We start from the raw sequence: 23999 nt of genomic DNA, 5'->3' as shown, positions 1-23999 counted from the left end.
TCCCGTAAGCTTCTAAACGCAGATCACATGGAGGAGTGGTGCGGGGAGGCTCGTTGGGATTGACCCTATCTGTAGGAGGTGGGCTGTCTTCTCCAGCACCTCGCTTCCCTGAGAAGGGTGCCAGCCTGTAGGGTGCACTCAGAGGTACGGGATGCAGGGATGGATGGATGGAACCAGAGTCAGGTGCAGGTAGTAAGGAAGAACCTCACACCACCAGCATCCTCAGCCGACAGTGGGGTGGGTACCAAAAACGGGGCATCAGGGTAATTGCACTTGTGGCAGCCGATCTGGGAAAGTCATAGCGTGGGGAAGGAGAAATAAATCATAAAGGACTTCATTGGTGTAAGTTTAATCAAATAATAAACTTCTGCAAATTCCTAGTTTCCCTTTTCGTTTTCATTGGGATTTCACACTAAAGTTTGTTTGTGCTAGGTCTTCTGCCAGTGCTTAAAAAGGTCACCCAGAATTTTGCTAATGTATTTGAGTTTCAAACATTGTGATTTGGGAGACTACTGACAATTTTATGTTTTACTGAGAAACATATTCTGGTTAAAGAAAACTGTATTTTGTGCATAGAAAAGATTACTTCAACAAAAGTATTTTGGGTAGAGTTGAGAAAATATAATTCTGTAAAAATGTTGATTTGCACAAGAGGGCTTATATAATCAGCATTGTTTAGTTTGCACTTTTTTCAAGCTTTGTTTTTAAGTGCAGTTACACGTAGTTATATTTTCATGTGGAAAAATGCTTTTCAGGAAAATGATTTGTATAATTTAAAGGTGGCTGGCTTCCATGTGTAGTGTATTTTTCTGCTATCAGTAACTTGCCTCTGCTGCAGGGAGTGCTTTGCTTTTGGAAGTCTCTGTCCTTATTATTCTGTCATGGCAAGAGCAAGGAGTGCATCCTCAGCCACTGTCAAAACAGAACAGTTAAAATGTTGCTTGAAATTATCACTTCATTTAGTTCTACTGTGTTCTAAAAATGTGCAAATATTTAGGAGTTGGAGAAACAATTGCCTTCATCTGATATGTAAATAAAATAATACTGTTATTGCTGGGTTAAAACTTGTTACTTGCTAATAACTAGCTTTTGTTCTTAAACTATGACTTTTTTTTTGCTTAGAAACATCGACTGTGAATGGATTTCATTATTTATGGAGATGTTTACACTAATTTTTCTCATAAAGTGTGAATTATTTATTCCAGTGTATTTATGACAGATTAATCAACAATGATGTGACTTTTTATGGTGGATCTTAGTTCTGAAGTCAAAGTCGAAGTCAGATAGGAGTTTTGTTTCTGTTTCAGTGAGGTTTAAGATTTTACCCTTTGTGTGTAATCCTGGAATTCTTAATTAAGATTATCGTTAAATTTAGTGGGTATATAATAGGGATTTTTCTTTAGTCTAAATCACCAGAGTGGGTTATCTTTAATTTTGTTTTCTTTTCCATTCACAGAGTGCTCTGTAGTTTCAACTTGTAGATGTTTCTAGTAGTTGGCCTAGTTTTCTAAAATTGAACAGATACTGTATGTAATAATGCAAAAAACCTTGAGGGTTCTTTCCCTCCTCTGTCAGTTTTGTGAGGGTTTTATGGTTGTACCTAAATAAAAAGCCTATCTTAAGTAATCTCTTTCTCTGTCTTTCTGATGGTGTTTTAGATTGTGGAAGACATGAACTTTGTTGTCTTTTTCTTTGGGATTACTTTACACAATGAATTGTATTATTGTTTTTTGACCTCCTCTTCATATGCCAACTGCCAAAAAGTTTTGGTTCTCAGAGCAACATGAGAATGCTTGTCTCTTTAACAAAATTAATGCTCATTTTAAAATAACTTCTTGAAAGTAATAAAAGAACTATATGCTTTGTTAGAAATTTATACATCTTTTGAAGTCTTTTTTGAATAAATCCATTGTAGTAGTTTCTCTTACTGCTAAGTTCTGTAAGAACATCAACAGCAGAAAGAACTGAGCTACTTTTAATAACTTACATAGCTCGAATCTTTAACTCACACTTAAAATTAAAAATTTGAGGTTTTCTTTTAAATGTCTCAAAATTCACTTACTGTCTTTCAGATGACACTTTGCAGGTGACCAAACCAAAATGGTTGGATCTGAACCTAGCAGTGCCACTCATGAAACACAAAATGTAGACTGAAATTATCTAGGATTAAATGAAGCTTTAAATACTTTAAATTATGTTGATTATATGGGTGTCAGCTTGTTACAAACAAATAGAATATCAAGACATCTATTAGACTTGTTTTTTGCTTTATACTTAAAATTATGTTTAGCTATACTGCTCATAGGAAGAATGTCATGGTTACTTTCAGTCATTTAAGATAAATTGTTATAGACCAAATTGAATGGTGGGTTTGTTCTAAAATGAACCAGTACAGTCATGGCTCAAGGCAGAGGAAATGCTTAGGTTGATGATTGCTTCTGATTACTTGATTTCTTTCAAGATAGCTACAGAGACTAATGTTCGTTTGTAAGTAAGAAGAATAAAGGAGTGTTTGAGCAGAAAGAGTATTAGGGCTTGTTTTATATGGTGGGGTTGGTTTGTTTTTGTTGGGGTTTTTTTTGTTTCCAAAGAGAGTCTAACGTGGGTTTCTTTACACTTGGTTTACTCTTATTTTTAAGTAGTGTTAATTACACTGGAATGCTGAAGTGGTTTATAAGCTTAAACACAGCAAGCATCCACTGAAAAATTTAGCCAGTTACTGTATGGAGTCTGACTTCCCTCCCTATTCAGCACTTAAATGGCAGCATAATTACATTCAGGTATTTTCTGTCTATAAGTTTTTCTCTAAAAGCACTATTAATATGTTTATTTTAAAAGTAATAAACATCTAAGAAATGGTTGTATCTGTGGCTTTTTTCTTCTGAATTTGTTGAAATACAGTATACTTTTTTATACTGGTTGTCCATATGTTTTTGTTCTTTGTGTCTGTGTTCATTGTGTTAAGTCCCGATACAGAAAATTTTGTGGAAGATTTAACATTAAGTTGATACACAATGTGTAATAGCAATTTCAAGTGTATATGGTGACTGATTTGTTGAATTAGGATGTGTAATTTTGAAAGTTTCACAACTCTGGGTTTTTCTGTAGTTTCTTACAATGCTTGCTTTGAAGTGATCTGTGTATTCATGGAAATCAGTATTATCCCTTGAGTTTTCAGAAGATGGTGTAGTGACCTCCAAAGTTCAGATATGTTTTCTTTGTGTCTGTTGTCTGGCATGTAGTTATTTTTAAAGTTTTGTGTGTATGTGTGTGGGGGGTCAAGAGTGGCAGCTTTGAAAAGCCAAGTTCAGCTCAATAGTCCCGTTGTTGCTGGTTGTTGAAAACACTGGCTCTCCTGTAGCAGTTTTCAAAGGAAAACTTGTTTGTTTTTGTTGTTGTTTTGGTGGGGTTTTTTTGCACTCGTGTTTGTGTCAACTGCCTTTAGCTGTCTTGCATGTGTGTTTCTTGGATTAGTCAGTCTGCCAGGGCTCTGGAGAGCCAGCAGCAGTAAACAGAACCAGCAAAGGTGGCTCCCATTGTCTTTTAAATACGCGCTATAAAGTAGCATGCATTTTCCACTTCATCTCTGTCAGCTTTGGAGGAAGCCAGGATTACTGGTTCAGATTGTGTTTTCAGTTTCTACACTAATACATGTAGAATGAATCCCTTAGTTGTGAGGTTGTGTCAGTAGTTAACACAAGCTTTTAAAACTTGGATATTACAAGCCTGATGCAAACCCTAGTAAAACCAATGCAAAGATTGCTTACATCTTTACAGAGGGCCACTTGAAAATATTTCTTAGTGTGTTAAAGTGCTAACACATCCAGTAATTTTTGAAGCTGGCTCGGAGACAGCAGTAGGTTGTAATCTCTGTGTGGCCAGTTAAACAGTAATGAGTAACTTTCCTGAAGAATAGGTGAGTGCCTGCTTATTTCCACGGAGTTATGCTACTGCTTGGTAGCTCAGGTGACAAACTGGATACTAAACTGAGACTGTTTAGGAAAGATTTTCAATCTCATTATGAGAAATCCCTTTAGAAATTAATTTAAAAGACCAAGGAAAATACTTGGAGTTCTGTTACTATTTTTGCTGTAAAAAATACTTTGGAACATTCTTAATTGTTTTTATCAGTGATTATTACCCCAATTTCTGTATAGCTGTATCAAAAATAGTAATTAAAGAAAAAAGTTCTTGCTCACAGTGCAGGCAAATACTCTCTGGAAAGAGGCTTGCTACAAGTGAACAGTGGGGAGATACTTTCCAGAATAAACATACTTGATGCTAGGGTGGTTTTTTTGTTTATTTTCAAATCCAGAGTTGCCCATCTCATTTAAACAAAAGTTATTTCAGAGTGTGTTTTTTATCTCAGTAAATCAATCACAAAAATAATTAGAAATAAACAGTTCAAGCTGCAAACCTAAGCCCCTACCTCTGATGGTGACATCTACACTGCAGAAGAGTAATGTAATAGCTTTATTGCATAGATTAGGGATGATTCAGTGTTTTGTTTACATTATTTGTCAATCTCTTCAGCATCCTAGAGGAGAACACTTCCTTCCTGGCAGATGGCAGCCCCAGGGCCATGCACCTGCCATTACAAGCACTACACAGTAGTAATCTACCCCAGCATCGCTGTTGACAAGAGACTAATGATTGGAGACTGTCTGCCTGACAGCCTAAACAAAATAGGAACATATTTGTCCTTCAGTGAGGCTCTGAGAGATCTTAGGTGGGACAGGCAGGACGGTATGCTGAAGAATTATCATGAGACTTAGTTTGGATCTCTTTGGTAGCGTGTGTAGCATGAGCCATTTGTAAGATAATGATGTTTCAAAAAGCAGGCGGTGTCTCAAGGAAGGGATTTTCTGTCTCTCTGGCAGCGGTGTCCCGTGTGTCAGTGGCTCAGGGTTGGTGACTGTGGAGCTGTGTCTGTCCTGCGGCGCTGGCTGCCCTCGCTGTGAGCACGGAGAGCTTGGCTGCTACGTGGGGCCGTGAGCACTCCTGGAAAGTCAGAACGTCTCTCTGCTTGAGTGGTGTGCTAGGTGTTTGCATAATGCGTTCCTATTTCCATAATTTGATTTGTAATTTTATGTGTTTTCATTATGACACTAGACCACAGTCTCTTCTTTAATTTTTTGTTCATTTCTCTTACTCCTTAGTGTGCATTTGCTTTTCTTCTTTGGAACAAGTGTGGGCGATGTTTCTAGGGGACACTACCCAAGGCAAGGGTATCTTTGAACTAGGCCAGGATGTTCTTTGCTAAATTTAAAAACTACCCAAATATTACCCAGAGTTTGTAGGGTATTAAGCAGGATTACATGACGCACGGATTAGACATTGTTGAGCAGCTTGTTTTTGTTTGAAGGGGTCAGAAATGGAGGCACTGGGGCTCTAGTGTGATGCCAAAATAGCAAATTTGCTGATAATCACAAACAGCAGAAGTTTCTTAGAAATAGTAGAGCACTTTGTAGAATTTTCCAAGCTTTCTCCAAGTGATGCTTGAGTAAAACTTGTTTGATGTGTGCTGTGATATAAAACTCTGTTCTGTTGAGTTTCAGTTTCCAAATCTGTTTCAGAGGTGCTTTAAAGTAGACTAAGAACACCACTCTAAGTGCAACTTGAGGCAGAGGACTTTGATTCTCTTCAGTCAAAGACAAATCAATAAATCATTCCAGTAACAGTGGGAAAATCATGTCAATGAAATAAGATCTAAGCTGGCTTTGATTAGTCTCTTACATTGTGTCCACTGAGGCAGTATGTTATTTTTAAGTGTTTATGACAGTTATGTCTATCTCATTAAATTGAGTGGTATTGTCAAGTTAAGGTAGGAAATCAGAATTATGAAGACTTTCTTTCCGTTTTGGGTTGGTTTGGCGTTTGTTTGTTTGTTTGTTTGTTTGCTTGTTTGTGATTTTTTTCTTTGTTTGGTTTTGCTTTGAATCTAGACTTTTTCTCACCAGAAATCATGATACTCATTGTACAAGGCATAGACAATCTTTTGGAGCTGGGTTAGGCTTAACTCTTATGTAGAAGTCAGTGGTGTTGAATAGTTGCTCAAGAACAAGAAAACAATGACTTTTGTTTAGTCTGTCTTCACTGACAGATAATTTGGCCTATAGAAACTTACTGGCAATAACTGGTAATGTTGCATTTTAGCATTATTTAAAAGAATAAGAGTAGAATTGACAAATGGATGCAAACCTCACCAGTTTTCTAGTTAATGCAAAACTTTTACATCATCAAATTGACAGCTTGAAATACTGTGGTCTCTCCTGTGCTTGAATTACTGAGAAGTTATGGAGTGAATTTCTTATGTAGTCTTTTTGCTACTTCCTCTGGTAGTGATTTTTTTCAAAAACTCCAGTGAGTTGTTTTTAGTTTACTTGAAAAGGCAAACCAAAATCAGGTGTTGTGTCTAACCAAAATTTTCACTTATACTTGAAAAAGACTTCTTGTGATGGAATAATGAGATTTTGAACTGGAAGGTGGAGGTAGAGTGTTCCTGGAAGTCAGTTGCACTCAGTTGTGTTGTAACAGCATTCATTTTTACATCATAAACATTTGGTAAAGTTTATAGGAGGCTGGACTTGCATCTTCTACAACAGCTTTCATTCCTGACCAATTAGTTCTGCCAAAATTAATGAAATAGAACTATAATAATACCATCTCTTTAACATAGCTAAAGGAAAAATTACACTTTTATTGTAACAATCCTGTATGTAAACAAGAAAGACTTGTCTTGGTGATTGCCATGGAAGTTATTTGTGAACTATGAAAAGTCATTTAATTAAAAATTGTTTACAACTAATTAGTTTTAATCTAGCATAAAACTTCAAACAGTTATGTTTGGATTTCGAGTCACTCTTGTATAACCGTGCAAGTTACATTACTTTCTGAAGGTTGAAGTTACAGAATTAGTGCTCATGACTTTACCAATGGTTATAGAAAATTAACTATGTGGATGAGCATTAGGAATAAAAATATATATATGTATGTATATGAATGACCCTGATGCACAGAATACTTGAAAGAATTGGCCATAAACTTAAAACTGTTAGTACTTACTGTTTTACAGTCCTAATAGTCTAGTAGTTACTCTCACAAATACCAGAGAAACTCTTAACATGCTCTAATGAGTGCTAGGATAATAATGCTTTCTTTTGGGTATCTACAGAAAGGTGATTTATTGTATGGTTCTGTTTTAGTCTTCAAATGTCAGATGAAAATTCAGTTAAAATGAGCTTTTAACTTTAACCTTGAATGGTGTATTTTCATGTAAATGGTAAATTGTGTGGGCTCTAAATAAATAAATAAATTGATGATAATTGGATGTTGAATGTTAGCCAATAGGATGATTTCCAGCTACAAATGCACTGATGTATTTCAGCACTGTGATTTCTAGATTAGGTCCTCTTTTCTTTCATACTACTCCTTCCCTGCTGTTAGTGTGAATATTCAAGGGACAGTGGACCGAAAGGTTTGTAAGATGGGATAGCATGAGAGAGTGTATCTGCTACTAAAAAAAAAAATTAAAAAATCAGAACCTGATAGTAGTGAAATATTATTGATTTTTAGTGGAAGTCAGATTCAGCCCTCAGGAAGTAAATTGACAGGCATTTATTTTAGTACGTGTGCACTTGACTCTGGAGTTGAGTTGAAACAACAGCTTAGATCTTGCAGCTTGAGTGAGCACAGTGGAAGTGGTGTGCCTGAATGCAGAGGGAGCAGGGCAGGGCTGTGGATGAGCTGTGTGGAGTGTTTGGATGCCAGGCTGCTGTTTGATGGAGTTGTTGTGAGGGGTCATTTAGGGAGTCTTCTGAGTCTGAAATTACTCCTGAAGTCTTGAGTCTGCTTCATCGGTCGTGAGCATGGCAGGCTTTAACTTGCCATAAGCATCCACCATGTGGATGCTATCTTGTTGCATTAAGAGAAGATGCTGCAGTATTCTCTATTCCTCTCACTTGTTTTCTCCTCATGTTTTCAATTTCCTGTGTTCTCATAGATGGGCTGTTGTCGCTTTTACAGGGTGACAACATTTTAGCCTTACTGTTTTTAAAAACACATACTGTGAGTTATTTCTATGATTTTTTTGTGTCATGTAGATGAGCTGGTATTCCACTTACTTTGCTAAAGTATTCTACTCTACTTTGCTGAGAAATAGCATTGAATTAGTGCAGCTTATGCTGTATCCTTATCACTTTCTTTCTATTAGATGAGAAGGATTCAAGGTGCATCCAGTGGAGCTGGCAGCAATTGCACTCATTCAGTATAATCTGTGTTTTTTGCTTGAGAAAGAGAGTAAAATATGGGTAAGAAAGAGGATGTAATTAGATGCTCTCTGCTTTCTCAAGTATCCTTAATAAGGACCAGGAGAAACAGAATGAAGGGTTTATAACAATAACAAAGAAAAGGTGCTGGGACTTCAGAACATGTTCATAGGAAATAGTTATTTTTAGAAGTGATGCATAAGAGACAACTTTAAACTCTCCACCCCCACTGGAATGAAGTTTGTGTATTCTGTGTTTAGTTGGGTGTCTTAACCCCTTTATCAGGCACTCATTTTTTGCCTGTCTTCTTGAGGGATTTTCCAATTTGTTTTCTGTGGGTTACCTGAGTAGCCGATGCTTCATTCTGCTCTGAAGACAAAGTTTTATTAAGTTCTGCTGCAGGTGTCAAAACAGTGGACAAAGAAGTCTTTATTGAATCCATATGTTAAATTTTTTTGCAATCTTAATTTTTTTTTACTGTGTAAACCCATTGTTTTATTGGGGTGTGAAGTGGCTTTATCTTATTCATTAGTATAGTTGTGTTGTGTGTGTGTTATAACTCATTATTTGCATTAGATACACATTGTTTTCTTACTCCAGGTAAGAATTAGCCTTGTTGGTGCTTGATACATAAAAGCCTGTTGCCTCATATTTGGTAATTTTAAATTAATTCAGGAGCAAGAGGAATTTGTGTAAATTCTGATTTAGTTTAGGAAAAACATTGAAAATAAGTGGTACAGGATATAGTATACAGTGGCTGTGACTGTAATGGTTGGAATAAACAGCCTTACCATCTTCTAAGTTTGGAATTCTGTTTCTTCATTGAATCATGGAGTTTTTTTCCTAGTAGGTGTGTTTTTCTTGCTGTATATGGTGATAATATTATTTAACTTCCCTATTCCTGGAATGTGGTAACTTTTAATTTGACAGAGATTTCTGAGATTTTTTGTAACAGTAATGAGATATTAATAGGGAAGCTCAGAACCATTTCTCCTCTTTGTCTTAGGTCATTTTTTGGCCATTTGTAACCACATAATAGTCTTTCTGGAATAGTAATAATTAATTTCTTCAATTAATTTTTCAAGGTATTTTAGCTAAAAATAGCTACTGGAAATAAAGACCTCTAATACAGTCCACAGGGTATTTTGTACTGTAATTTGAAAAGCTTTCTGTTCATGCTGGGTTTATTTCCTGTATCTTTTGTGGACATGGTTATATAATTTTGTCCAAGACTTATTTCTGCTCTATACAAAAGTGTATCTGTGGTCCCTTGTCTCAAGTGTAGATTGAATCTGAATTTTATTTTTTTTGATGATGATTGTTGGAGAGGCTGAGGCATCAAAGGGAAAGACATTTAAAATTGCTGTATCTTTTATTAGTGCCTCAGGTTGCTTTGGTTGCTTGATTTTTTTCCCTTGTTGTAAACAAGCAGCTTGTGTTTGCTGTAGAAATGTTTTGATAGGATTGTTTAGCCCAGACGGAATGGGATATTTGCAAGCTGAGGGAGGATATTCCAGAGGAGGCAATTTATCTGTGTTTTTCTTAATAGGTTTTGTGAAATTCAGCTGTGCTGGGATCCTGTTTCGGTCTGATGAACATGACTCTAATTAAAAAAGGGAGAGGCTATAGGTTAACCCCAGGACATGGGGAGTCTTAAGGGACCTTCATGTATGTGTCATAAGTGAAGCTGCTTCATGTCTTATGTGTTGCAGTTTGCAATACAAATGTCTCCAGTATGTCCTAAGGGTCTGTGTTCCTGGTTTAGATTTCCAGGTATATGATGGTTGTTTTTAATCTAGCCAATGCTGTTGCACTTTGTGCAGAACTGTAGTAATAACTGTGTAATGCCCACATTTGCCCCTTAGAAGCCTACCAAAAGACTGCTCTTCAGAGAAGGATCTGTCTTCCATAAGCAGTCTTTCAAAGGATACAGGTGCCTTTCAGTACTGAAGAGGCTGGTCAGAGCCTCTCGAGATTGGAGATGAATCCAAACCACAAAACCACCTCCTTTGATCACAGAGGGAGCCTATATGCCTGGCATAAATGGAACATCTAACTTCCAGGGATCTGCAGCTTGTGAGAACTGTGCAGTGTCTTATTTTAAGCAGAAAGACTTGAAATAAGACTGATATTTGTATGTGGATCAGCTGACATAGTTATATATTCTTGCTTGACCTGGACTGTACTTGAGTTAGTTGATGATATATTGTACTTGTTCAGTAAATGTGAAATTAAAAGGGATTTGTGTTCTCTCTAGCTGTGCAGCTTCTGCACTGTTGACTGAACACTCTCAAACATATTTCCTGGTCACTCACAATATGTGATTTATGCAACAGTATCAGGGCTTTGGTACTTGCAGGCAAACTTGGGCTTCAAAGGTGCAGATGCCTTGGGAGAAGTACTGGTGTTCTGCAAAGTATTTCTTCATGGCAGTGCCTGTGATCTTTCTGTTCTAGAACAGCATCATAGCTTTATAAAAAGTCTCAGCTACTGCATTGTATCCTACAGGAGGTCATAGTTCCTTAATATGATATCCTGGGGTGCTCATCACACCTATTAGAGATGTCCTAAGCAGCTTTAAAGAGCTGGAGTGTTGGCAGTAGGAGAAAATGCATGCAGGTCTTGATGTGCTGGAAAGTCTCCCTGAAATTTAGGGGAATTCTCTGCTAAGCATTGTGGGATGAGAGCCAATCTCTATAGAGTATTCCATCTTAAGTGACAAAGATGGGTTTTAATCTGTTTTATAGAAACAGTCCTGGCAGCATAATAAAATTTCAAAAATATGCGAGTGTCAGCTGTATAGTTGTGTGGTCAGACATATTGCTGTAAGTAAAATGTATTTTTAAAAAATGCTATATTGGTACTAGTGAGCCTTTCTAAGAAAATTGAGTGTAATTGATTGCTTGTAAATATATTTGCTGGCAACAAATATGGGGAGCGATAAAACAAATAAAAGACACCTGCGTAAGAGCACTTGGGAGAGGAAGAAGAACCTGGTGAAACAGTAGAGTACACGTCTGTTTCTGTAGTACTGAGGGCTCTTCTAATTACAGAAGAAAGTGTATCTTGCACTGGAGCTAGTAATGTTGCAAGTAATTGACACTAATTTTTTGGATCTTTTTAAAGAAATCCCTTTGAAGCTTTGAGAAAAGTGCTGTGAAAGCACACTGTACTCTGAGAGCATCATATTTTTCATACTTTACAGGTTGGGGGTTTTTTTGGATTTTTTTGCTTGTTTCTTCTTGAGGGAGGTAAAATTTTCTACTGCAGTCTCATGGCTGAAAAAAACCAATGAAATAAGTGCTGTTTTCTGAACTGAGGTTGATTGACTGCATGTCTCACATACTCTTGTTCCTGAGGGTGGGTAAGCTTGGTGCTTTGCATTCACCTTGCCTTCTTTAAAAATGCAGAGCTTTAGTATCTGCTTGATCTTGCAGAGCAAATCATTCTGGGCTTGCTTCACTTTCTTTACAGTAAATTATTAGACGGGGAGGATTCAAGGTGCATCCAGTGGAGCTGGCAACAATTGCATTCATTCAGTATAATCTGTGTTTCTTGCTTGAGAAAGAGAGTAAAATATAGGTAAGAAAGAGGACATAATTATATGCTTTCTGCTTTCGCAAATTATTTTCTGACCAGTATCCAGTTTCAAAACTGGTGTTCTCAGAAAATTTAACCACCTAAATTACTTTTCTAAACAGCTCACTAAGCTTTTTGCCTCTGCTTTCCAACAAAGTATTAGTTAGCCTCTGGGAGTGATATGTAGATGATATTTATCATTTCCGTGTGACAAAAATACATCTTTTCCTTTAATCTCTTAATATAATACCAACTTCTTTATGCAATGAAATCCATGTCAACTACAGAAAGAAATGATAATTCATCTCTGGATTAAAGTCAGAGTAAGAAGTTACAGATGCCCATCTTTGTTTTAAAAATGCAAAGTAAAAATATTTTAAAATTTTTTCTGTCACTTATTAGCAAAATATTTCATGCAAAGGAGAATAGAAGAAAATTTGTAAATAACAAATCCAAGTATTCTTTGAGACATCATTTTGGTTTGATTACTGGGACTGTTTGTTGAAGGAATAGTAGGAAATGTCTGCTGAGGGATTGTGTTAGAGTGGCTGTTTTCAAGAAGACTTAGTGGGCTTCTGTAGAGTGATAAGTATTAAGGCTGAAAAATGTGAAGATGTTGAAATCAACAGGGTTGGGGCACCTTGCTAAATTTGTGATTCTGGCTTTCAGAAAGTATGCACTGTGCCAAATGCTGATAGTCTACAGCAGCAAAGAATTTAAGAAGAGCTTGGCTCATGGTCTTTAACAGTCTGGCTTGTCCTTATAGGTAAATCATTAGAAAGTAAAGAGAGCTTTGGGTAGTATCTCCATTTGCAAAATCTGTATCTTGAATTTTGTATGCAGCTGTTTTTAATCCACTGGCAGCGAGAGGAGACTGGATTAGAGGAGAGTATAACCTGCTTCAGTGCAGCACTTCTGTGTTGTATTGCTCACTTCACTAAATGGTTTCAGGGAGTGGTGACGTGTTTTCATCATAGAACATGATGAAACTTCTTGCCTAGCTTCATCTTTTCCTCACTTCTCTGTTACTGACAGATTCACATTGACAAGGGTGAGGCCATAAAAGATCTCTAGAAAAGTATTGACAAAATTGGAAAACAATCCTTTAAAATGTTTATCCTACTTCAGGTTGCTCAAAAGTTTTAATTGGGGATGTGGCAAGAAGAGAAAGCTGTAGGGAAAAGGTTGCCTTCCTGTGCATGCCAGGTTGTTCCTCTTAGGCTTTCCCTGCTTTCTTTTTCTCTCACTTCTCTCCCTGTGTATCTCTTCTGCAAGAAGATGCATTTCTCTGGACACATCTCCTAACCTGAAAGTCCAAAAGCTGCAGTAGCCGGCTAACCTTTAGTGTGTGACCATCCAGTGTGTTTGGGTGGCAGGTGAGATGCCTAAGTGAATGTGTGTCCTGCCAGGGATGTTTGTCTCCTTGGTAAGCCATGTGAAGGTCAGTTTACAGAACAGGAGGGTGGTTGACTGTGAAAGCTGGAGAGCCCTGTGTTTTAAAACATGCTGCTCTCTGGAAGATAAATGTCTTCCTCTAGGATTCTCTTGTAAATCTGAAGCCTCTTTTGATACTGAGTGCCTATGCCCATTTGGCAGTGATGGAGGCAGGGATTAGTCTTTGAAAGAGTGCCTGGATGTAGTGTTTCTGTTCCCTCTCCACAATATTTATGAGGCAAGAGCACTTACCTGGGGCTGACCAGCGTCCAGTACCTTTCTGGCTGAAAAAAGATCTCAGTCCTCTTCCCCCTCACCACCTTATAGCATGTCTTAACCATATATTGTTGGGTAGAGTGCTCTTGTTCTTTCTTACTGCAGCTGTTTTTATGGAATAGCTAGATATCCACTGTAATAGGAGGAGAGACTGAACATGACTTCCCACAACTTACATGAGTCCTTATCCTGGTTCCTATGAATATTTAAATTTTTAATGTGAATATTTCTTCAATTTAACCAGTGCAAAAGATTACTTTTTATCCCAAGTTGGAGAGTGGAAAAGCATACTTTTAAGCTCTTTGAGAACACTCTAATGTTGTGTTTTCAGGCATGTGTTTTCAGCCTAGTGGCTCAGGAGCAGTTCTTGAACTTTGATATTTGTCCAGTGTTACCTAGAATGGCAGTCAAGCTCTCACTTGTCGATCTCAACCAGAAGTCTGATTGTACTGTTTTGGTTTTTTCCCACCTCACTGTTACCTGCTGGAAATAGGACAACTAAGTTTGATGGCATTTCAGTTGGCAGTTGTGTGAGAGTATCAAGCTCTGCTTCACAAGAGCTCTTCTTCCTTGTCAAAACTTGTTGACCTTGTTAATAACTACTGATATAAATTAGAACAGGCACAAATATGCCTTTGACATCCCATCTGAGCAAACTTCCCAGCAGTTGTAAAGGTGTGTAAAAGGACATCATCTCTGTTCCTAAAAGGTATACCAAATTGTATACCTCAAAGAGTTTCAGACCTTTCAGAACTCTTATTTGTCAGAGCCCAATATAAAATAGGGCAGAAAAATTGTTGCTTAAAAGTCACTGTTTCTTTCCCTTGACTCTAAGGAATTGGAATGGCTGGCTCCTCATAGGGTGAGTAGGTCTGAAATGCAGAGGTACACACGGAATTTGGTAGAATTTAGCTGAGTATTGCCTAGTAGGTGCTTTTGGGGCAGACATGCTGATTCAGTTGCTGTTGTGTCTCCAGAGATGGGGTTGGTAGGTAGTTGTGTGTTAGTCACTGATCCCTTCCAGCCTTGCTCTTCATCACTTGGAAGGTGAGCATGTTGTTTTGCAAAAATTCTGTCTCTTAAGAAACTTCCAGCCACACTTTGTGTGCAAAGTGGCATTGCTGGAGTTCCCACGTTGCTGGCAGGCTGCACCTGGGAGAAGCTGTGCCTTGGTGTAATGACCAGAGCTGTGAATTCAAGGCAACAGCCCCACTGAGGCCATGCTTGTGGTGTTGGATGGTGAATCTGCACTGATATGGGAAGAGGGTGATGGTTGTAAGGTGGGAGGCAATTTCACATGTCTGATAATGGTCATCAACCTTGAGCATGACTTCTTGTTCCATGATGGCTAAGTGCTGTGTGTGTACTGTGGAGTGGCTCTTTGAGTGGCTGCCCCAGACAAATCTCTCCAGTGGCAAATTTTCTGTGTATCTTCCACATCTGCTACTGCTGTGTATGTGTTTCTGTCCTTCTTACAGGCTCCCAGTGGAAGGGCAGAAGGACTAAACATTTTTATTTTCTAGCATTTTGTTTACTCAGAGAAAGCTGCTTGATTTTGTTTCATTTCATGTAATGCTTTTGAATGGTTGTATATGCAGCTTGCACGGGAGAGGATAATTGAACATATTTCAGATAGTACTATGTTGAGGGGGTTTCTGTCTAATTTATTTTATCCCTAAGCGTGGGATTAAATCCCATCTATACAAACTTGTTTAAAAGTAAACATTTGCTGTGGCTCTGAAATGAAGAGATGTAATCACAGCTGTATTAAATTAATCCTGGGAAAAATGAGCATGTCTGGTTTCTTAATTTTAAATTAGAAGTGCCTATATTTATTATCATTTATATGAAAAATTTATTTCTGGACCAGCACTAGAAATTCATTACAATTATATTTGTAGGTTTAATAATTTTATTTTCCACATAATTACATTTTAATGTTTAGTTATTAGTACTACAAAATCTATAAGAACCTTGAAAAAATTATGTGAAACACAAATTATATCAAATTCTGAAGTCAACTAAGCATAGCCCACATTCTTGTCTATACTTCTACTATAGACTTGACTGCTTAAAATCCAATGCAAGATCATAGGTAAAATAAGTATTTATCATGTAAACATATGGTATCAAATACAAATAATTCTGGTTTTTAGTACCTTTGGTTAAAAGTTGATGTTTATTAGAAATTCTGGGAGATTTGTCCATGACAGCAGATGAGCATTTTGACCTCTTGACATTATGGTTGGGCATACAAACGCAAAAAGTGTCTGCAGATACTGATGTGCAACACTTTTTCCCAGACAATCTAGCAGTTTGTTCCCACTTTAAAAGTTAATCTTTCCCCATGGTTATATTAATGCAGTTCAAACTGATACTATTCTAACTGTTTGACACAAGAGTTAAAAGTACTGTCAAGCTCATTTTAATATAGGTTACTGTGGATACAGAATACCTACTTTACTACTCTAAAGTAGTATTGATTTTTTTTATTGTTTGTCATGAAAAATCTGTGTTGACCAGATGCTCGCTTTTTAAAATTCATAAAACAAGAGACAAATCTGAACAACATAATGTACTGTTTCTTAGTGGAATAACATATCAAAAGAGCCTGGTTACTTGGTACAGTGTGTTTCCAATTATGATCAACCATGACTTGTTTAAAAAATAAAAATAACGTTGATTTTTCATTTCATGGTTTAACTTGTTTTTCTCATCAAATGTGGAAACATTTTACTTTGGGTGGATATTATTTGTGAGCTTTGTGAACTTTCAGAGCACACTACTTCATGTTTTCCTGCAAAGTGTTGGTAAAGTGAATGTTTAAGCTCTGATTGAAACCTGTTCCTCTGAAAGTGGCTGTGCTCAGCTTTATTTGGTAAGAGTAGTCCTGCTAAGTGGAGCATGGGTTCTCTGGAATTGCTTCTGGAGAGCCATAGCTCAGCACATGAGCTGTTCTGTTATCTTTAGCAGGGTTACCTATGGTGTTCAGTACAGTATTCATTGCGTTGCTTCATGGGAGTTGGAGCCAGGTCAGGATTTGGTTCCCACTGTGCACTTCCCAGTAGTGTCCTGGGTAGCATTCAGGCTGCATCTGTGTTTGGGTGCTTGGCCAAGTTTGTGACCTTCTGATGAGTGTGGCTCCTGTGATGCCTCAGTAAGGAAGCCCTTGGAGGCTGCGATTCAGACCCCGTCTGGTTTCTGTCAGTGCCTGCCCAGCACAGGTTTATTTCCATCAGGCCTGTGCTGTTCCTTCCCACCCTCTGCTCCACTTGCCTGCAGACACAGGCTGCTGTGGGCATGGGGATGGTGCTGCCAAGGCTCCAGGCTCCAATCTCTGTGGGTGCCTTTGACCCATCTCCTGGGAGCCCAGCCATACAGTGCCTGGTGCTGCAGGAGCTTGAGTGATGGGAGGGCAGTGTAACCTGCTGATGGAGGCTGCACTGGCCCTTTCTGGGTGATACATCTCCAGGGTCATAACTCTTCTCCCAGGTGTCTGCTGTACCAAAGGGACCTCTCGGTGAGTGGGGTTCAGTTCCTTGGGTTGTGCTGTCTGATGGCCTGGCCTGATGCCCGCAGATGTACGTGTTGTTATCCTCCAGTTTGGTTGTATCAATAGGATTGCTCTTCCAGGAAAAGTTAGTTAGCAGAATCACAGCCTTAATCGATTTGGCAGATGACATGGGGAGGAGGAACAAAGGGATAAAACCACTGAGTGATTTGCCTGGAGTCAGGGCAGAGCCCTGCAGCAGGGCTGGGGGTTCTGTGTCCAATGCCTGATGTGCTCTGGCAGTCACACTGCCACTGGAATACATTTACTGATTATGAATAACCAGCAACGTGTTTTGCCACAAGCCACATGAATAACTGTTTCTGCCTGTCTGCTTGTTAGCAGATGAGAATTATTTTTAGAAATTAAATAAAAATTAGTTTTGCTGCTTACTGAGTTTGAAAATTAATAGGGAGAGTAGATCTTTAATTGACTAACCATTGTATTTCTTCACAGTGTATTTAGCAAGTCTATGTGTATTTGGTAGTTTCATAGCAGTTTGTGTGTGTGTGTTTATTCTGTGATTTATTCTCTGAGAAGCACTGGTAGAATCAAATGATTTAAGTAGTTTTGGAAACTCGGCAGTGATCATGGATGCTTTTCTTAATAAAGCTCAAAACCAAGAGGAAACCTCAATATTGACACAGTGCTGGACTTTGTATTTTGATTAGTGCATGCCCATGGGGAATGAAGCTACCAAAGAATATGTGCTGCAGGAATTTTGAGTTCTTGTATAAAGATGGTGTGTACTGCTGTGACTTGCTGTGTGAATGGAAGGTTGACCTGAGGCTTGAAATAAATAAAAGATAGTAATCACTGAGGTAAAAATAAACATGATGTCAATTTTTTTTTTTTTTTGTTTAGTTAGTTGTTTTATTTTTACTTTGGTATGGAACGTGAAAATTTTTTTTCCAAGTAGGCTTCCTCTGAAGCTGGCATTATTACATTGGTCAAGTGGTAACAGTAGTTATTTTTCCTTTATTGATTCAAAGCTTATTAAAAACATGATTCAAAGTTTATTGAAGTTGAAGGAAATAGTTTTATTATTGAAGGCTATGTTTGGTGTGGGTTTTTTTGAGTTATAGGTCATCATGGTCATCATTATAGACTCATTGGATGATGTGTTTATTGTATCATAAGGTCTTAGGCTTGTGCCCACAGTCCTATCATCCACCTACAGAACCATGCCAGCTAAGTATGGAAGTGCTTTGAAGCATCAGCCACTTCACCTCCTCCAGTTTAATTCTGCCTGGAGAGTGCCTGCTGTACTGTAAGAGCAGTATCAGATGTACTCAGTTGCTGATACTCTTCCCTCATGTCTGCCCTAGACTGGCATACTTCTGGAACCATACTTGCTTGTATCCTTTGCATTTTCCAGCAATTTCTCTATCTGAAGATGAGGATTTTTACTTTTTAAAAATATTTTATTTGGCTTTCCCTCTCTTTCTTACTTTGGGGAATGTAAATTTAGTTGCTGTGTTGGTTTCCATTTGAAGGAGGAAAGCAATAACGCAGAGTTAGCAGGTACCTTTGAACACTCTTTTGTTTGCCTACACAATGCATCTGTGGTACTTCCCTGAACAAAAGTGGGAGCAAAGTGGTTTGTTAAGTGTTTCTTCCTCAAATGAGGAATTGCTGCTCTCATGTGAGAGCGGTCCATCCTTGCCCCATGTTTACCCATGCAGCCCTTTGGGATGATGTTGCCAGATGCATCATAAGCCAGTTCTTGAAACACCCGTGGAGAACAAACAATGAAAACTCATTTACTGAAGATTGAATGGGTAGACTTGACTTAGTTTCTGATCAGAAAAGGGGCATCAAGTAGGTGGCAGTGGGTGGGGACAATGAGGCACTTTCCTTTTTGTCTTGGCAAGCTATTAATCATCTCAAGTTGTGGCATGAAATAAAATCCCTTTTATTTCAAGTAATATCCTAAGTATTTGATCATATAGTGGCTCCAGTTGACTCCAGCCAGACTAATGCGTTGAGTAAACCTTAGCTGTCAGAGATTCAAAGCAATTTAGCAAGTCTTATATGTGTGCCAAGATACCTCAGCCTTTGTTTTTGTGTAAACTTGAGGGAAAAGGATTTGTATTGGTTTATCAGACCTTATGTGGATTGAAACTTGCACTGATAAGTGCTGGGTTTACTTTGACATCTGTGTTTTGTATCTAATTTATTTTGGTTCTGTGGTCCCAAAGGAATTAAAATATATAGGAATACTGACTTCCTGTATCAATACAGTCAAAACTATAGACTTTTCTAAGTAACAGTGTTTGTTCCCAATATGTTCCAAAAAACTTGTTTTTAGAAAAACTCATGTAATACATCGTCTAACTAAAATTTTCATTTAACTTGTGAACTTGGGGATAACATACAACAAAGAAAAGTGTTACAATTATTAAGTTTTTATTTTTAATGGCCATGTTATTTAATAATTTTAATGCTGTGAGTTAATAAATAATAATGTTCCTTTATGGGGTAGATGCATGCTATCCATTAATTCTTTGCATGAAGAAACACTACAAGGGTCAGCTGCATTCTTTAAAATAGAATGGGTCTCATTGTAATCAGTTTCTGTTCTACTGCATAATTCACCTTGACTGTTAAAAGCAGCTTTGTAGTCAGTAATTGGGAGAAGCCTCTTTCCTTTTGCATAACTATTCATTTTTTTACTTCTGGAATAATAGTTGTTTACTAAATCAAATAACTAAATTAAAAGAAGGTTCTTTCTATACTTTGCTTATGTTTTTAGTAGACTTCTTCCCTAAAGACAAGGTAACTTGTTTTTTCTCAAACTTGTTTTTAATGTCTGGATGTAGAAAGCTTTTTGCAGTATCCAGCTGACAAAAAAAAAGAAAGAGTGAAGCTTGTACCTATTTTCTCCAACCCCTTTGCCTTTCCACTGATGCAAAAAACTCTGATGGTCACAACTTGAGTGGGGGGGATTTTGTGTTGGATTTTCCAACCCATTCTGTGTCCTGCAGTTTGCTCACCTGAAGAGCCTTAGCTGAAAGGTTCTTAAAAAAGGGAGTGATGTTGGGTTGGGGAATACTCCCTTTATTGCCTTTGCAATCCCTTATGGTGTATACAAATATTAAAACAATTATTGAACAGCTGCTTTTTTTTCAACATGAAAACCCATTCTGAATCATCTCTCTGTGGTACTTTTTGTGTTGTCTGTATCATATCTATGAAGAAATTTTTGCAGCTTTTATTGACTATCTTTCATTTTTCTTTTCAGAGTGAAGGAATTAGTTTTCTCATCATGACCTCAAACAACAGAGTACAACATTCAAAGAAGCTGCTCGGCATATACCTTTTTGTTTATTTGTTATTTTGGTTTCTGTTTTTGGGAACTGAAGCTGCTTAACGTTTACTTTTTATTGTTGTAAGTGTTGGCCCTAACAGTTGCATAATTGTTGTGGGCTAAACCATACAACAAATCTGGGAGGAAGGGAAGGCAACCTGCCTAACTCATTACCTGTCATGGCATCTGTGTTATCATTTTGCTGCTGTTTCGACAGAAGTTGGAGATGCTCTTCAAGTCATAGGAACTTTTCTGCCGGCCTCTTTAACTAATGGCCAATGCCTTCATTTTCTTTTTCTTCAAAGACAAACTGTTTTTCTTCTCTGGCATATTAGGGGATTCTGTAACACCTGCTGAAGCAGCAAGATCTGGTATTTACTGGCATAATTTCAAGCCTACGACAGTACTACCTCAGTTCAAAGTAAAGCCGGATTTGCAGAGTTGGTGTGGACAGGAACTCCTTTATCTCTGTGCTGAGTCTCTCAAGAACGGTCGCCAGCCTTACTGAACTTGCAGCTTGTACAGCTGCTGCTGCTGCTGCTGGGTTTTGAATCACTAGCCCCAGGGTTTACTTCTCAGTCAAAGCCTAAAACAGGGCACTGAAAAGTCTAAAATGGGATGAAACTCTGTGAATCAGACTTGGACAGAGGATTCAGAGTAGTTAAAAAGTATAAAATGTGTAACTGAAGTAACATAAGTTAAAAACATCAACCTGTATTAGGGGCATCTCTGTACCTTTGACACACTTGTTTAATCCTCTCTATGTAGGTGTTTATGTAGGTACTTCAGATTGCAAAAGCCTTTTCTTCTATTTACAAGCTCACTTTTTTCAGCTAACTGTTCTTAGCTGCATTTCTTGTAACCAAAAATCCACATAAGCATGCTAGGAATGCAGGGATGATAATGGGTATCAGGCAGATTCAAGAGCTAATGTTAACACAGTATTATCTTGCCATCTATAGAGTTCTGATATTTGCCTTTTACCAGGAAAGCACCATTGTAGCTGCAGGCACTACTGCAGGGAAGACGAACCATTGCAGTCACTTATCCTGAGTTCTTTTCAAGGCTAGCTGTGCATCACATTTCCAGTGGCCTGAAAATCTGAGTGGTGTGGCAGCAACTGTCACAAAAGTCGCATCCAGCTGTTGCACCAGACTAGCAGAATGTCATGCCACCTTGTTTCTCCTTTGCTTGAAGTGTTTGTGTACATTTTAAGGGTACCCCACCAGTGCCTGCTCTGATAGACATGTAACTATTACTAAGTTATGAGTTATGTGAGGCTCTTTCATTTTTTTTTCTTTAATCATTGTGCTTAGTGGAACCTGTACTTCACTTTTGACAATGCATTATCTTCTTTTGGGATTTTTTTTTTTTGAGGAAGACAAGAGTCAATGTCTTACAAATACAACGAACGGCAATGCAGTCTTCCTGCTTACATGCTGAATTTTTAGAACTGAGGATTGTATTACAAGACAAAGATGAATGTAAACTAATTCCTTCCCTACTCCATGGCACACTTTATTTTTCAGTGTAATTTTTGGGGTCTTAAATCACAGCAATGCTTAGGTTAATAAAATGTTAGATCTAAAATCAACTTAAATATCTGATCTGATTGAGTTTTTCTCTAATACTAATGCTGTAAATGGTTCTAAGACATTCTAAAATGCTGCTTGTTCAAGTCTGGAACTAAAAAAATCCTGCATACCTTTGACATTTCTGTCTGACCCCTCTCCACCCCCAACCAGCACTGAGTGTGGTACCTGCTGAATTCATGTTTTGAACGCCTCTATTTTCAGATATCCCTCTGAATCAATTAAGAAATCATGCCACTAAAACAATGGCTAAACTGCATACAACAACTTAATAAAACAACCAACTTGACAAAATAATAAAATATTCTCTATCCTGTATATTTCACAAAGGCATATGCAATACTTACATTCTTAATTTAGTTTACAGAATGGAACCAAAATGTATAAATGTTATGTTTGCTAAAACTTCACAATGTATATTGGGTCTTTGTACATTTTGCCTGACTTACCTTAAATTTAAAATATTTTTTGCTATATAACCTTAACAGTTATTAAGCAGTGTTTTCTTTTTGGGTACGTATTGTTTCTGGATATCAAGATGTTAAATATATTTCTTGCTATTGTGATATGACAAGAGACTTAACTTATCTTGCTGTGTCTTCCAATGTACACGCTGTATATAAGGATAAATGTGATGCTGCTGGAGACCAGAATAAATGGAACTAGAGTAGTGTATTGTATTTAGTCTGTATTGTTCATGGATGCTCTCCTTAATAGCCATATGCAATAAAATACATTATTTATGAAAGGAATAAAGTATTTGTGTGCCTATTTTCTCTAGGGGTGAAGTGTTTTTTTCTGGTTGTTTACATAAAATCAGTTTTTCCCTCTTTTGAATGGAAACATGCTTTCTGTAAATAAATCTTACTGCACTGCACATACTTGTTTTGCTTTTAATTCCTGAAACATCATGGAATCATTTTAAATCTTATTTAAGTATAAAACAATTGGTTTTATAAAAGTCAAGTTTATGTATTTGAGGAAATAACTAGGAGCAGAAATCATCTCAATTTTTAATTCCAGTTTTAAAAGTGAGTGGAAGATTGTGGGAGTCCTTCTGGCAGCCTATGTAGTGAGAACAGGCTTGCCCTATAGAAGTGTAGTCACCTCTGCTGGTACAAGGAGAGTTTGGAGTTATCTCCTGCTGCTGGTTTGTGTGTAGGGAACCTGGGCTGCAGTCTGAGACACCACGGGGTCACTGCAGCCTGACCTGGTCAGTAGGAATGTCTCTCACACCTGACAGGAGACCTTTTTTCGGTGTTCTTGCACCCAGGAAAGTGATGGGTGTGGGTCAGGCACCTGACAGGGCATGTGGCAATGAGGGGCAGGGGACACCAATAGTAGCTTCATAAAAAGCTTGATGTCTGTTATGCAGCAGTCTTGGTAAGAACTCCTTTGCTTAAGCTCAAGAGGGTTTCAGTGACATATCCTTGATCAGATGCAAGGCCTGCTGGTGCAAGGAGGGGACAGGATCTCACTGTATTTCATGTTTAAACTCATTTGAGGTGAAGTCCTGCCTTGGGATATGTATGCTATATTATGTTATGCATGTGTGTTACATTCTTCTGGCCACATCTGCCACTAAGGGGCTGGTACTTTCATGGTTGCCTGATGTTTTGGGGATGGTTCAGGGACCATACTTGTACACCTTGGCCTTTAAAGGGCAAAACCTGGCTCACTGTGGTGAGTGCCTTACTCTGAAAGTGGCTTGAATGGAAAAGAGCAGTTCTCTTTCTTGCAGCAGTAGGAGCGTCCTGTGGCTGCTGGAGTGTCCATAAAAGCCACAAAGTGCAGAAATAAATGTAAATGCTCCCCAAGAGAGAACGTTCAGTTCCTTCTCTTGTATGTCCTGACCTTGTCTGTAGGCTTTCCTAGGGGAGAGAAAATGGGACACTCTGAGTTTCATGGTGCCTACATTCTTGGCAAGAAAAAGCAATTGTTTCAGTCTTTGAAATTGCTCTGGCGAAATACAGCTACCCAAAAGAACTTCC

The 23999-nt window shown here is 37.9% G+C and overlaps 1 protein-coding gene across 2 annotated transcripts in view; it reads left to right on the top strand.

Moving 5' to 3' along the window:
- Positions 1 to 22764, top strand: part of IRS2 (insulin receptor substrate 2) — a 28555-nt gene extending 5791 nt beyond the window's left edge. Inside the window, exon 2 of one of the 2 annotated variants that reach the window (XM_058045015.1) lies at positions 20351 to 22764. In XM_058045015.1, coding sequence (XP_057900998.1) covers positions 20351 to 20355 — 5 coding nt within the window. In that variant the 3' untranslated portion in view covers positions 20356 to 22764. Of the gene's footprint in view, positions 1 to 9; positions 511 to 20350 lie in introns of those variants that run through there. The other variant, XM_058045013.1, reaches the window with a different exon arrangement.
- The last annotated feature ends 1235 nt before the right edge of the window (positions 22765 to 23999 follow it).

The sequence above is a fragment of the Melospiza georgiana genome, chromosome 2 (genome assembly GCF_028018845.1).
Source record: "Melospiza georgiana isolate bMelGeo1 chromosome 2, bMelGeo1.pri, whole genome shotgun sequence".
Lineage (NCBI taxonomy): Eukaryota > Metazoa > Chordata > Aves > Passeriformes > Passerellidae > Melospiza > Melospiza georgiana.
The sequence above is the reverse complement of the archived record's forward strand: the minus strand, read 5'-3'. Positions and strand labels throughout refer to the sequence as shown.